The sequence below is a fragment of the Talpa europaea genome, assembly GCF_964194135.1.
Source record: "Talpa europaea genome assembly, chromosome: X".
Taxonomy (NCBI): Eukaryota; Metazoa; Chordata; class Mammalia; order Eulipotyphla; family Talpidae; genus Talpa; species Talpa europaea.
Window position 1 is genome coordinate 19,849,474 of NC_140081.1, and position 15,455 is coordinate 19,864,928.

The 15,455-nt window shown below is 38.8% G+C and overlaps 2 protein-coding genes across 2 annotated transcripts in view; both read right to left on the reverse strand.

The window, feature by feature from the left end:
* Positions 1 to 15,455, reverse strand: part of DMD (dystrophin) — a gene marked incomplete at both ends in the record, with an annotated part of 1,915,324 nt that overhangs the window by 1,650,921 nt on the left and 248,948 nt on the right.
* LOC311186923 (dual specificity protein kinase CLK2-like) lies at positions 712 to 2,361 on the reverse strand (the record flags this gene model as incomplete). The annotated part of the gene is made up of 2 exons (XM_084258150.1): positions 712 to 1,935; positions 2,092 to 2,361. The coding sequence occupies 2 exons, from the start codon at positions 2,359 to 2,361 to the stop codon at positions 712 to 714; spliced, it is 1,494 nt and encodes a 497-aa protein (XP_084114276.1).

The window sequence follows — 15,455 nt, forward strand, 5'->3', positions numbered from 1 at the left end:
TTGAAAAGGAAACCCTAGATTTGTTCTTTGCATACAGGACTGGTAATTAACAGCTGAAAGATTAAATCAGTGCAAATACAAAAAGAAAAGTTGAAATGTTTATGTATTGAACTCCTTTTTAGATTACAATTAAATATATATATATATATATATATATATATAGTTAAATGAACTTTATACACCAAGCAATATCAACAAAGAAGCATTAGAAGGATAAAAGCCCCCTTAAGATAATCATTATGTATTAATCAATATAACCATTTGACTCCTGGTATGTATGAGCTATGAAATACATACATTACTGAATTTTAACTTGAACGATAGAGTAAAAAATCCAAGCTTTATGTAGGTTTTTTCTCAGATAAAACATGTCATTTTATTTCACAGAGACTACAAAATTCCTTATAAAACATGGGGCTTGATGACACCCGGTTACCTCATTCTGTCCCCATCCAACTCAGGTGAAGGGGCAGATGAGGGTGAAAAGAGTGTGTGGCAGAGTAGCATTCTGCACAAGACAGGGGCCAAACAACAGTACAAGTTTTTTTCATATTTTCACTTTCACATATTCACCATACACAGGCAGCCAGGGGGAAGGAGAGGACTCCACCTCTGTCACTTGTCTAATAAAGCACCAGTGTCCTGGACTGGCAACCCACTGCTGTAAGAGAAGCAGGGGCATCCAGGGCCTGATGGTCACAGACTAATATCCTACTCCAAGCCCCACGGCTTGACCTTGGATGGCTCAGCACGAAGGCAGTGAAAGAAAGGGTGCTGAAGAGCTTCCCCCAAGGTCAGCCGCTTAGCAGGATCATACTTTAGCATGCTTTCAATCAGATCAAAGAGCTGGTGGTGTTCCTCTGCCTCTGAGGTCAGATACCATCGCAGTGGTTTTAAATTTTCTTGAATGTAGCGCCCAGCAGATGTTCTCTCATCCCAATCCAAGCGACCATGGTAAAAATATTTCTGTTTCCTTGTCTTTTGAATCATCCGGAAAGGAACAGGACCCAAGACCCTTTCCATCATGGCCAGATGCTCTTTGTTGTCATGGGTCTGGAAAAGAGTGAAACCAACATAGTACTCGAAGATGATGCAGCCTATACTCCACACATCACAAGGCTGTGACCAGCCCAACTGGAGGATGACCTCTGGAGCTCGGTAATGGCGTGTGGAGACAATGGTACTATGGTGTTCGTGGTCAAAGGTGGCACTGCCAAAGTCCACCACCCGCAGAGCTGTGTTCTTCACACTGCGCTCATCTCTCCCCTTGTCTAGGTTGTAGGTCAGCTCGTAGTCTGAATTTACAAAAAGAATATTTTCAGGCTTCAGGTCAGTGTGTGTCAGCTTGTTTTTATGGAGGAAATTGACAGCCTGGCACACCTGGAAGGCCATGTGGCGCACTTGGTGGATGGGGTAGGGCAGGTAGTTGTTACTTTTAAGGAAATCGAAGGTGCTAAGGCCCAGAAGCTCAAAGGTGATACACATGTGACCACGGTAGTCAAACCAGTCAAATACCTGGACACAGAAGTTCTTGTGGTCAGGGTCCTTCTCACGGATTTTCTCCAATACATTGATTTCAAGGTGAGCTGCTTCCTTGTAGTTTCCCACATTCTTCATGATCTTCAGGGCAACTCGAGCCCCACCCCTGTGATGGTCAACACACTTGACAACTTGGCCAAAGGCCCCTTCTCCTAAGGTGCTTATGATCTCATAGCGCTCTTGCAGCCAGTCTCCGATATGGTAGAGGAGGCGGCCCTTGGTATTTTTCTTTATACTCTTGGCTTTCTGGTCATCACGAAAAGAGTAGCGGTTGACCGTTGGGGTGCTGCGACATGGGCTTCTGTACTTCCTGCAGCTAATACGCGGTCGGGTGCGGTATTTGTTGTTTTCCCGACGACATTCATAGTAATAGCGGTAGTTGGTGTCATAGTAGGCCTCTCCTCGATATGGGTTGTAGTTGGTGTCCTCGTAGGCCTCTCCTCGATACTGGCTGTAGTTGGTGGCCTCGTAGGCCTCTCCTCGATACTGGCTGTAGATGGTGTTATCGTAGGCCTCCCCTTGATACTGGCTACAGTTCGTGTCATTGTAGGCCTCTCCCCTATCCCGGCTGTAGTTGTAGCGCCTGTAGCGGCTACGATGCTGATATTGCTGTGCATACGCTCTCTGGTCTGGTGAGCGATCATAATAGCTTCTTCGAGAATGGACATGGTAACTGTCTTCCCACCTGCGACGGCGCGGCCGGTCTTTGTGATTCAACCAGGGGCGGCATCTTCGTGTCTTCTGCTTTCTGCCCTGATGGTGTTCGCTGTATCTTAATTGGCCACTTCGCTTTGAGGAGCGGTAACTTCGGTAATGAGGCATCGTTCTGACAAGAGGCCCCTGAACTTGTCTCACAGGAAATCTGTGATGACGGTGACTGAGGTCAGAGTCCCAGCAGCCCCAGCGACAAAGCATGACTCCATAGTCCCTCCCCCTGCCCAACCACTAGAAAAGGACACTTACTTCCGGGATCGTTTTAGTTTGGCCAACTTCAGCTACATCCCGTCCCAGAATCCTCTGGGTGAAGCTCGCAGGGACGCTACCAAGCCAATCCAGCTTTTTCTTCGGCTCAGGCCTTCAGGCCTCCCAGATCTGCAGCCCTACATACATTTTTTTTTTTTTTGCCTCCGTGGGAGTTAGAACAATGAGTTTTAAAGTCATTTAGAAGGATGGAATTAGAATTTTAAGGGTAAACATAGAACGATTATGATTTATAATGATGTACACCTGAAGCCTATATTGTGTTTATAAGCCAATGCTATTTTAATTAAAAAAATAAAAAGAAAAAATGTCATTTTCAATAAATTTCTCGCAGTTTTGCATTTATGCATCAATTATATTTGAACCTCAGTGTACTCTGGTTGTATTTTCCTCAGAGCAATGATGATGTCTGACACTGCAGTTTCTTTATTGTGAAATCCATTTGCAGGAAATGGTAAATAAGTGCAAAAATAAAAGCCATAAGCTCCTTGAAGAGTCTTTGTTCTCTCTCTTTTTTATCTCTCTCTTTCTCTCATTCTCTGTCCCTCCCTCCTATCTCTTGTGTATACAGTAAAACATAAAATGAATTAAGTTCAGTTCACTGGAAACATAAATTTGGTATAGTTTTATAGTAACGCCTGAATTTTTGACAAACCAGAACTTAAACAAAGCTGTTCACTTATTCCTTCTACAAATATTTGTTGAATGCTTATGTTATGCCACCTCATGCATCAGACACTGTAGATAATACAGTAAACAAGACAGACATGGAGACTGCTCTCGTGGAGCTCCCAGTTCATTGTAGGTTAATAGCAAGTAAATGATATAACTATAAAATGTGATAAATGTTATGGAAGGAATTATAGGTTCAGTCTTGCCAAAAAGGTCAAACTGGCTTTTCTCAATATACCCAGGGTAGGCCTCTTCAAATAAGTGCCACCTTGATGTGAACTAAAGGTCAACAGAGACCCTGTGAGCTTCAGCAAGTCTATTACCATTACTTAAAGAATGCACATTATTTGAAGTTAAGAGCTGTGAAGACTCTAGGAGTTTTGTCCTTTGCCCTTTTCCAAATGGGAGGAGTAATAATTGCACCCTCTTTTCATGATCTAAAAGAATTTAGTTTGGGAGTATCATCCAGGTAAAGTTGTATTAACGAATGACATGAGACTGTCATCTTTGCCTTCATAGTAAAAGGATGAGGTCTTCCCCTTTTTGTCATGTGCTATCTCCCCCTTTCTCTCTTCTTGATGCCCCAGGTCCTTACATACAGGATAAATATCCCCAGTTGCATCATTATTCTTGAGGACTTACAACCATTTTGTATGTGTGTGTGTGTTATTAAATTGAGTTTTCCTTTGTTTACTGATCTGGTGCTATTTTGCTTACTCATCCTGTCCAAGAGCCCAGAAGGATGGGGAAATTTCCCCCTACACCCTAATACAGACATCTTTCCATACAACATTAATCCATTCCATGTTGAATTTATATAAACATTTGTTGAACGTTTCAATTCTAAGGATGTGTTAACAAGAAAAGAAACAACAAACTCAAAATGGACTCCTTCATGCTGGGCTCCCCCAAGACTCAATACCTAACCTAATTGCGGTTTCAAAAGTGGAATTTTAAACTAATCAATCTGGACTCTCCTGCTCAGCTTTAGTGAGGAAATCTGCATGATAAGATCCCCCTGCTTTCCCCAAAAAGGAAGGTGGTATTGTCTGAAATCTTTCCTTTCTTTTGCTAATAAACATGCCCTACCCTCTTTCTAAGTATAAAAACATTCTACTGTGTATAACCCCTTATAGCCCCTTTCTACTTGCTGGATGGGATCCAGCCTCATTCACAAAACATTTGATAATGCCAATTAGTGTTCTAAATTTATTCAGATAAAAAATTTTAACATACGGTACAAAGAAAGAGAGGGATGCAAGGTTAAATAAAAGTTTCCAAATTCACTACATACATACAATTGAGTTGAGAAAAAGTCACTCCATGATGACAGATATAAATTAGCTGGTAGATGCATTATCTAGGCATACAAATGCAGAGGAAGAAAGTGAGGAGAGCTAAAAGTCTCCCAAAAGGGTTGAAACTTGAAAGGCATTCTAAGAGATAAAGTTCAAAAGCTTGGCTATGAAACTGCTTTTTAACTGTTTCCTACTTCATTACTCTTTGGCCCTTATGAGTAAGGAATTATATTCAATGTGTATTTTCAAAATTACAAGAACAACTAACTGTGCTCTCAAAGACTAACAAGTAAATAAATAAAAGTTCAGCCCTCACCTTTGCAGGTGACATATAAATGATTTTATAACAATTATGCTTTTAAGCATCCAGAAGAGTCTTGACAAAATATTTAGACCTCTCCCTGAACATAAGGGAGAATAGTAGAGGAAGAAAGCATTTCTGAGCTCACTTTTTATTTGTCAGCAAAATAATTGTAATGTTGGCATCTAAGTCTTAAATTGTATTGTAGAGTCACGATAAAGTTACTGACTGACTGAGCAATTCAAAAAGGAACTTCCCATAATTAAATTACGAAAGTAAAATAGGTTTGCTACTACATAATTTGCATATAAAACAAGTATGACTTTACCCATTTTTCACTATCTTTTGGCAGGAATTTTACTTGGCTGAAGCATAGATCACCACGTCTCTTTTCTCTAAACATCCATCGCTATATTTTTCAAAACCAGTTTTACCATTGGAAAGATAACTTTACCTGTATGACCACATAACACATATTTTGCACATAGAAAAGACTCCTAATGATAATTTCAAGTGGACAAACTGCTATAGGGGGAAATGGAGCATTGTCACAGCTGCAGAATCAGGTGCCATTTTCACTGCCCCCACTTCCATGCTGCCAATATCTCGGCCACCTTGGATTACAACTCCCATCATGCCATTAACCAGACTTCCAGAATGGGGGACAGCTGGAAAGAGGAAGGAGTGAGGCAGAGGTATATACTGAGGTGGGACAGAAGGAAGGGGAGACACATTTCTGCTTTGATGGGAGGACTCTTCCAGGACAATGGCAGCTGTCATCATTACCTCATGGTGGATTATTCAGCTTGGAGGTACATTGTGAATTTTGGGGTCTCTTGTACTGCCCCAGCTCTCCGGGATCTGCCTTACCCCTTCCTTGCCTGTGGTTCCCCACCAGGGGGCGCTGAAAGCTTTCAGGCCCCAGGGGCCCTGATCTGTGCCCATCCTGTTTGGCTGGACATTTGCCCACAACGGGATGTATGATTTTGAAGTCTGACTTTCTTTTTATTTCTCTCTAAGCCCTTTGAAGTTCTCAAGAATTAAAAATCTTTGAGTAGACTGAGAATCTGCTTTGTTAATCTTTATGCACAAGAGTGGTTGGATCCTTAGAATTGGCAACATGGGCTTTCTCTTTAACTTTTGGCGTCCATGGGCACCCCACAATTTCACCTGACATCAAAACTATTAGATATAATGATCAAATTCCATTATGGGTATGAGGCAAGTATAAAGAAAAAAACAATTGTCTATATTTTTATATTGATAAAAATAAATGTCTTTTATCTTCTTGCATTAATCTATTAATGCTGATTAAATGAAAAAACAAAACTTTTTATTATAGTGGTGATATAAAAGGGTAGTCGTTTTTTTATCATGTGGATTTGTTATATTTTTCAAAATAATTTTTCACGGGTTTTATAGGGTTTATTTTGCTTGTTTAATTAAAAATAAAGAGCTGTCTCATTGTAAAATAAGACTTTAAATTATAATTTTGAAAAAATACCCATAACAGAAACATATTGAAAATTAGATAATTATTGTTAATTATAGAAAGTCAAGATTTAAGAAAATCAGTTGTACATTTTCAGACATATAAAATTACCATGTTGAAGTATCCAAGTACTGAATAATATTAGAATCAACTTTGCAGTATGCTGGCATGAGGAAATCAAACAAATGTCAAGATAGAAATACAGAAATGATCAAAGATTGCTTTCTTTCTTTTGTTTGCAGAAGATTCAATTGATATTGGAAAACAATAAAAACTTCGGACATCTGGATTCAAATATTTCTCAGAAGCCTCTGGTGTAAAATGAGCTCCAATTTCATGAATTAAAAAATTAGAATATAAAAATATTAATTTATAATTCTACCTAAGGTAGTTTACTGGCTTAGAGCATATTTCAAATCACAGATCACTCTGTAGGTATAATGCTTACTTGAGGGCATTGATTTACTTTGTTTTGAAAAAACTGATTTTCTTCCACTGAAACAATAATTATTGTTCAGACACAAAGATTACATTCCAAAACTTGGTGAACAAATATGAAAGGTTTGGCAATGTAAAGTGTGTATAAAGTTGGAGATTGACTGGGACACAAAAAACAGTCCAAATGGATCGTTACACACTGAAATACTGAAAAATGAAAGTCAACAGTAGAATCCTCATATCCAAAAAGAAAGAACATTATCTTTTTATGCATAAATTTTAGCATCAAAATGTGTTTATAAAAAGAAACATGAAGATGGAATATTAAGGATAACCTGATGATTTAGAATTAACAAACTTGTAGTTAATTTGGAGGATTGGAGAATTTATGGAAGGTGGCTATAAGTTAATTGGCAATATTTAGGCCTACTAGGGACATAATTTGCAATGTCATATTCCAGAATTTTACTAAATGACTATGTTGGCTTTATAAAAACAGTACTATTTTATTTTAAAGAAAATCAATTGATTGACTAAATTTGGATGTTATTTTGGCATGCTATGTATAGACATGCAGTTCTAAGAATGTGACTTGTTAGAATTGAGGTGACCACATCAGCAGATACTAAAGCTATACTGGGAATACTTTCAAATTTAAAACCACAATGTCGTGTTCTGGAAGATAGCTATTTTGAGTCTTCTCATTTTGATAGTATCCTCCAAGGAAACTTAAGGGATAGAACCCCTGATTTAGCAAATAAAATCTGAATGTTTTGGATGCACCAGTGGGTAGAAGGGATTCATGCACTTTCAGAAGTCATTAACTTTTGGGCTCCCTGAATAACTGAACCATATCTTGAATCCAGTAAGTGAACTACGTAAAACTGTCATTAATCTAACGCAATTGATTAAAGATAGAGCAACCTGAAAAGTAATAGTAGGCATTACTAGAAAGGCTTTAAGAATAGCAAATAAACATGATTGAGTGGCATAATTTATAAAAGTATTGCATATGGTAGCAACTAAAATAAGTTAAATTAATTGTGGAGGCTATTTTAATCACCACATGCCCACATAACAGTCTAAAGTACAACCATTTTAATCTTTAAGAGAAAGCCACAACTATAGAAAAAAAACTGTTAGAGAATATATTGAGTTTGACAAAAAACAGTGTAATAGAAATAAATAATAGCTTAGGGTGATCTGGATCTTGGTTGATATAAATATTTAAATCATGATTTTCATATATTTATTTTTAATATTTTATTTTATTTTTTAGATTTATTTATTTCTACAAGCACTGGGATACAGGCCAGAAGCACAGGAGCATGCGAGAATTCACCAGAGACAGAGCAGGGAGCAGAACAGGCAGAAGGACTGAAGTACACTGCTGAAGGGAGCAGCGGGCAAGATAGGAGAGGTCTGCCGCACCATGTGGGAATCTCCCTGGCGGGCCGGGAATAGAACCGGCGCTGCAGAGGCTGCGGACAGCTTCACAGCGCTGCCCTTAACCCGCTGCACCACCGGGGAGGCCCAGTTTTCATATATTTAAAATGGATGTGACCAGTACGTCAAATTCATAGGTTGCTGTAAGATTTAAATATGATATCTAATGGATAGGTATTGGCTTTGTTCCTGGCATATATTAACTGCTTGACAAATATTAACTATAATTGTTTCTAAAATTCATTTACTGACTTATTTGTGTCTGAATGTGTATCAGTCAATTATGTTGAGCTTTAGTCTCTCTACTTGTAAGACTTGCCTCTGCAAGAAAAATCTCCCACTTGTTTACCCCTCCTCAAAGTCCTCCTTCCCAAATCATCCTGCCACAGCATGGTCCCCAGGAAAAGGGGAAGTTCTAGGTTCTCTGCCCCACCCAAAGGAGGGAGGAGCTGAAGTGGGAGGAAGAGAAGCTGCAGAGGGACTGAGGAAGGAAGGAAGCAGGATGGAGAGCCAGAGGAGACCTGGAGGAGGCACATGGAGCAGAGAGACATGTAAAGAAACTGCACTGCCTGTTTGTCCTGGACTGGTTGACACAGGTGTGGGTGAGAGACCCGTGGGGAGGTGACAATGGCAGCTTTTATCTTGATTTTGATTTTGCTCTTTTCCTTCCAGACTTGTCTGGTAGTTTCTGATCCTTTTCTGTGGGTCCCCACTGGAAGGTGCTTTAGACTTGTGGCAGGCTTTCGGGCCTTGCTCTGGGCCAACCCTGTTTGGGTGGACTTTTACCCATGAGGGGATGGGTAACTTTGGGTCCTTGATTTAGAAACTAGATCCTTTGTCTTTTCTGTATTGTTCACTAATTGTATTAAAGTTCCTTTTCATCAAAGGTCTTATATGTTTTGTCTTGATGTGGTGGATGGTAGAAACTATTTAGTGCAGGCAGATTTGGGGGCTCTGGGGTACCCCTCTCCCTGCCCTGTGACAATTCCAGTCCACTCTGAACTAAGCCCATTTGAGAGAATAATGATCTCCTTTACTTAGCACATAATCCAAACTCAATAAATATGTGTTTATTACATGTATGAAGAAAGATATGAAGAAAATACTACTTGTTCATGGAAGGGTGACAAGTCCTTTTTTATCAAGAAAAATATGTTGGCCAAATGAACACAAACTTTATTTTAAAAAAGTTTTCAGCTATTTAGGTTGATCTCATAAATCAGATCATAAATTATCTGAAGCATTTTTAGAGTCTAATCACCTAAAGCTTTCAACCCTACCTTTTGTATTAATCGTCCTAAAATTTTACCCTTACGTCCTTCTGGAACCTTCATGTTCCTCTACTAGGACGCTAAACCTGATATTCTAGACGGCATAGTGCAGAGACAAGATTTTTTGACTTAGAAGCAAGAAACACTTGTTTTCCTGCAGGTAAAATATACCACAGGTGCCAAAATATAAAACCATCCTGCATTTGATTGTCATTTATAATCAATATATATTTGGTCTTCCTCCCTGTTTCTATAATAGAACTCCTGGAACCCTCAGAATTTCCTGAGATAAGAACAATAAAGGTGTCTCTGTTATGTTAGTAAGGCTTCCAGGCACACCTAAAGGTGGGGGATGGTTAACCAGGGAAGCCCACAAGTTGCTAAGTGGGTTGGTGCTTTCAGTAACACTCCCCCCCACCATAACTCACCATCACTGGGGTGGGGAATAGAATTGCAGAAAGAGTTCTATCAGCAGTGGCCATTGATTTAATCAAACATGTCTCTATAATGAAGACTCCATAAGCCCCAAATAGACAGCGTTCTAAGGGTTCTAGGGTTGGTGAACATGTGGAAATATAGTAAAGAGTGGTATCCCAGGGAGCAAGGAAGCTCAGCACCTGTTCTGTGAGCTGCTCTAGCAAATTGTTGCGACCAAGGCTGGATTTGTGGGAAAATCTGACTTCTGGTCAGTCAGAAGCAAATGTAACAACTATGCTGGCCACTAGTGTCTGAAATTTGGGAGACAGACAGTTTTGTGGGACTGAACTCTTAACCTTTGGGATCTGATACTATTCCCAGGTAGATAGCGCCAGAATTGAGTGGAATGGTTGAACACCCACCTGGTTCTGAGCACTGCTTGTTGATGTGAGGTCCAACCTCCTCCCCCTACACTAGCAAGTTAGAATTGGGTCCAGAGCCTTTACCAAGTAGTCTACCTTTTTTCCAAGAGAAAATATATCCCTCACCCCTGAAAAAGGTTTTAGGCCAACATGGATACTTTAAGGGTTTGAGATGAAATGACGGCATGGACTTTCACAATATTCACAAGCAATTATATTAATTATATTTTATAATAAAACACATTAGATAAAATATTAGAAATGTTGGGTTTTTTTTCCCCTTTCACTCTCATGTTAAATGAAGCAATTTTACTCCATCTCTTTGCTGGCAGCTTTGATGTCATTATTTTCTTCATCCTAAAAACCACTTTTTGGTGTCATCTAGCCATTACTTTTTTCAAAACACATCATCTCCATTTACAGCTACACAGTTTAAGATACAGTACTTCATGAATTTTGTATTACTCATGATGAAAATTTTATATCACACCATGCTCATTTTCTTGCTGGTAAGAAAGCTGTTGTTTTATTTCCTCACTTGTCTTTTATGTGTATATTTAGATGTATAGTACTGTTTTGTGTTGTGTGAATGTATATGTATGTGTGATCTTTAAAAGTCTCATTAACAATGACACCTAGCAAGTAAAAAGATGAAGTCATATCCCTAGGAATAATTTGATACTTATTCAATGCTTGCTTTCCTTTTTAAAATCAATTTCATCAAGTGAGCACCTTGTGGATCTAAAATGTGCAATGATGTGTCTTCTAAACAGTATTATCTTATTCAAAATAAGCATTTGAGAGTGGCTTTGTAATATAAGTGAGATTTTAATATAATTTAAGACTTTGAAAGAATGCACGTGTAAGGAGAATACCTCATCACAGGATTAATTTATGTGGGGTGGGCGGCAGCTGCTTACACTCATACTTGCACACATTGCAAACTTTAGGTTGTAATACTGCAGATAAAAGGTAATGAGAACAGTGAATATTCATTTGTTTATTCATGTCTTCATTTTTTTGTTCACTGATTGCTTGATTTGTTTAAATGTATTCCAAAACATTTACCCATAAAGTAAGGGAAGTTATGCATAGAAATAAATTCAGCCAGTAGTCAATAACACTCAGTGGCTGAATGGATTTAGGGATGGAAAAGGAACAAAAAAAGAAATGACTCCAGGGATTTCAGATTTAGGCGCCTGGAAGCAGTGGTGCCTATAATAGAAAGGGGAAACAGTCATGAGGAGCTGGTTTATGTAGGAGTAGATAATGAGTTCCATTTGGGATATTTAATTTTGAGACTGATGGGGGGACACTTAATTGGAGATGTTCTGTAGGTGTAATGATATTAAGAAGGGGAAAAAATTCAATTAGAGCGCCACCAAATTATATCAGCTGTGTCCAAACCATATTGATTGCCTGTGTGTATAGCTGTTGTGCAGCGTAGTGGAGCTGAATGCTACTAAGCTCCCCTTCAACTCCCCATTCTTTGATTTGATGAAGAATATGGAGGGTGACACCACACGTAGAACCATGCCTCTCACTGTTCCTCTGACTACTGTATTTCTTCTATGACAAACTGATAATACAGTGCCAAATTCAACCAACTGATCAGGGTTACTTAGGGCATCAAAATCCACCACATTCTTGAAAGTCTCTGGGAAACTCGACTAGAAGTGTGTTGTGCTGTATTATTCTACGTAGAGAATTAGAATCTTCACCCATGTACCTGGGTTAAGAGGAGCTTTTATTATTTATAAAACTAATACTTTATAGAACTTTTATTTCCCAGCTACAGGCTTTTAAATGTCTTTACAATCTAATGATAATGTGCGTTTCTAGTCCCTTTTTAGCACCTCCAAGGCATCAAACATTTTGGAGATACAACTAGCCACAATTCTTCCAAGACACCGTGAAATAGCATTCCTCTAAGCTTTTGCATCCACACTTTCCTCTCTCCTGGAATGCAACCTTTATTCTTCCATCCCCTGATTTTCTGTCTGGTAAATTCTTACATTCTTTGAAATTCACTTCAAATAGCTCCCCTCCCCTGAGCAGAATCACTCACTTCCTTTGGCTTCTATACAATTTGAGATATAGCCTTACTATTGAATCTGTAGCCTGCTATATTTTATTGATATTTATATATAAATATATATATATATATACTGCACACTGCACTAGATTGTGAACTCATTAATTGCTTCATCTGTTTCTCCATTTTTTGACCATCTACACCTAACTCAGCCCTATATATATAAAGTAAACCGAATACATAAACAAGGTGACCCGTATAGGTGTTTTCAATAAATAGGGAAAGCCTCAGTTTTGAAAGGAACTGTATTTGTTGCCTACTTTAGCAGCTGACTAATTGCTTGTCTGAATATAAATATGCTGAATTAAGAGTAGAAAGAGTCCTAATAAGGAGATAATTCCAAAGTCAATGAAGTCAGTTAACAAGAGAGGCTGTATCCTCTGTCCTCTAGTTTTGACAGGAACAATACATGCTTACTCTTGATCATTGCATTTTATTGGCAATGTATGCATATACCGATGCATAGATTATGTAGATAATGCATATTTATTACCAATAACTTGAAAATATATTCATACATTTTATTGTATTTATTGTAATTATTTTATTATATATATATAATAGCTATATTATTTTGATTTGCTGAATCTTGTTCATGTGTAGGTTGAGGGGGTTCATGTGTAGGTTATAAATCATTAGAAAACAATTACCTTTATTATTGAGGCATTAGAGGCTCAGACAAAATGTGTGTTAGCATGTGTATATATGTTTACATACACATATATTTAGATGATAAGATAAAAATGGATTCAAAGTTAATTTGAAACAGAGATTTGTCATGTTAAAAAATGAATGTATGAGCACTGGAAATATGCATACTTGAAAAACCACATGCCACCCACCTGGATATAATGTCAAACAATCAATCATTTGAGATATTACATTTTTGCTCATGTAGGTATTTTGAAATTCTTTATACTGACTTATATTGTATCATAAAACTTTATTTGAGGGCTTCCCCAGTGGTGCAGCGGTTGAGCGCTGGGTTGCGAAGCTGCCCGCAGCCTCTGCGGCACCGGTTCAATCCCTGGCTGCTCCCCGGCCACTGGAGGAATGTCCTGCATGGCGCGCAGACCTCTCCTGCCACCCGCTGCTCCCCTCAGCAGTGTACTTCGGTCCTTCTGCCTGCTCTGCTCCCCGCTCTGGCTCTGGTGAATTCTCTCACCCTCCCATGCTTCTGACTGTACCCAGTGCTTGTATAAATAAATAAAAAAATAAATATTTTTTAAAAGAAGCTTTATTTGATACTCAGGTTTAAAAGATAAACACTTATAGTATCCTAGCACATAAAGTTTGTAAGGGAAATGAGTGGTAACCTTGTTAAATTAGATTATGCCTGTTCATCTATAGGAAGAAGTCACTAGTAAGGACCAACAAATTGTTACCAAGCTAAGATGAGGATCTAGAATTTCTAGACCTACCAATTTTTCAGAAATAAAAGCAGGAATACTTATTTTTTTAATATTTCAGTTTTTAAATTATTGTTAACAAATTGGTATTGCTGGATTCAATCAGCAAGCATGACTGATACAGTATGCTTTATCTTAATTGTATATCCTTACATATTTCACACACACACAACAGACCAACAATCAGCTAATATGAGTAAAAATAAGGAAACTTTTGTGCATGCATGTAGAATTCAGTCATAGGGCAAAGGGATACCTTCTAGGGTCAGAATAGAATAGGAAGACTTGGGAGGATAAGGAAGACTCCAGAGATCAGGGCAACAAATTCCAAAGGTGACTAATCAACCCCCCCCCCAGGACTAGGGGCAACAGGACATTCTTGAAAGATGATAAAGGACTCTTAAGATAAGGGCTGAAATGCAGGATGTAATTCTGGACATAGAGACATTAAGTGGAGTGAGTGAGACCACCAAGAACTAACCAATCACAAAAAGACTGACAGGCTTTTGAATAATTAGGGAAAGAAAGTTTACATTCCCTGAGGCAGGACTCCATTTCGGCTTCCATGCCCCTTCCTGGCCTGGTTCCACCAGCCTGGGAGTCCCAGTTTATTTCTGTTCCTTTTCTCTTTTAATAAACTTTTCCTTATATCTCTTTCTCTAAGCAAATTTGCCTCTTTTCTCTTGCTTGCCCCAGCGTCAGCAAAGTTCCTGCTGTGGCTTCGTGAGACACCAACCCGTGGCAGTCTAGTGGCTGGGACTCAGTGCTGCCACCGCAGGCTGGGGTTGATTCCTGTTTGGGAGACTAGGCCTGAAAACCTGAAATTATGGTATTGGAATGATATAAGAATCAGTTTACTATAGAAAGGCTATTTCCTATCTTGGCCAATAGATCACAGTTTCCTTATAGATGTAGCTACCATATAATGTTTGAATGAGATTCCACTGCAATACGGAAATTGATTTTGTAAGTTGTGTTCACAAATTCATGTCTATTTAGCACTGGCTTATTTAACACTGATGCTGCTGTTTTGTGAAAGGTTCATGTATAGAAGATTTATATTTGAAAACTTGTACAATAAATAAAGCACATGTTATAAAATAATGATGATCTGTGTTACATTATAGTTACCTGCCCTTCTTTAATAGAGTGGGGAGATTTGAGTTTCAGGGAAAGTTCCAACCTTATACACAATTCATAAGTATATTTCGCACATATAGGGTAAAAGACAATAGGGAGAACAGCAATATTGCTTGTACCAGGCCCCAGGGCATTGGGAATATAGTTAGAAATAAAGGGGCAATATACAGCATTTGAATAAATGTCACAGGGAGACAGGAAGGTGAGTTGTGGGTACATATTGAAAGAAACGTGAATATCTGTCTAGGTATTCCTAGGAAGAAGAGAAGTGAGATTTGGTGATTGATCCACACTATAGTGTAATTTGAATGAAGGAAGCAGGAGTCCAAGAATGCTCCTGGGCTGTTGGGTCTGGAGGTCAGAGGATTTGTGTGGCTCCCAGTTCCAGGGCGATAGCTGAAAGAAACTTGCACATCTGAGAAATGGAATCTCCGCCCCCCCCCCCGCCCCCACAGGCAGTTAGAGTTTCCAAGCCCCTCTTCCACCAAAGAGAATAATGTTGGTTCTGGGGATAGGAAACAGGCATAATCCATT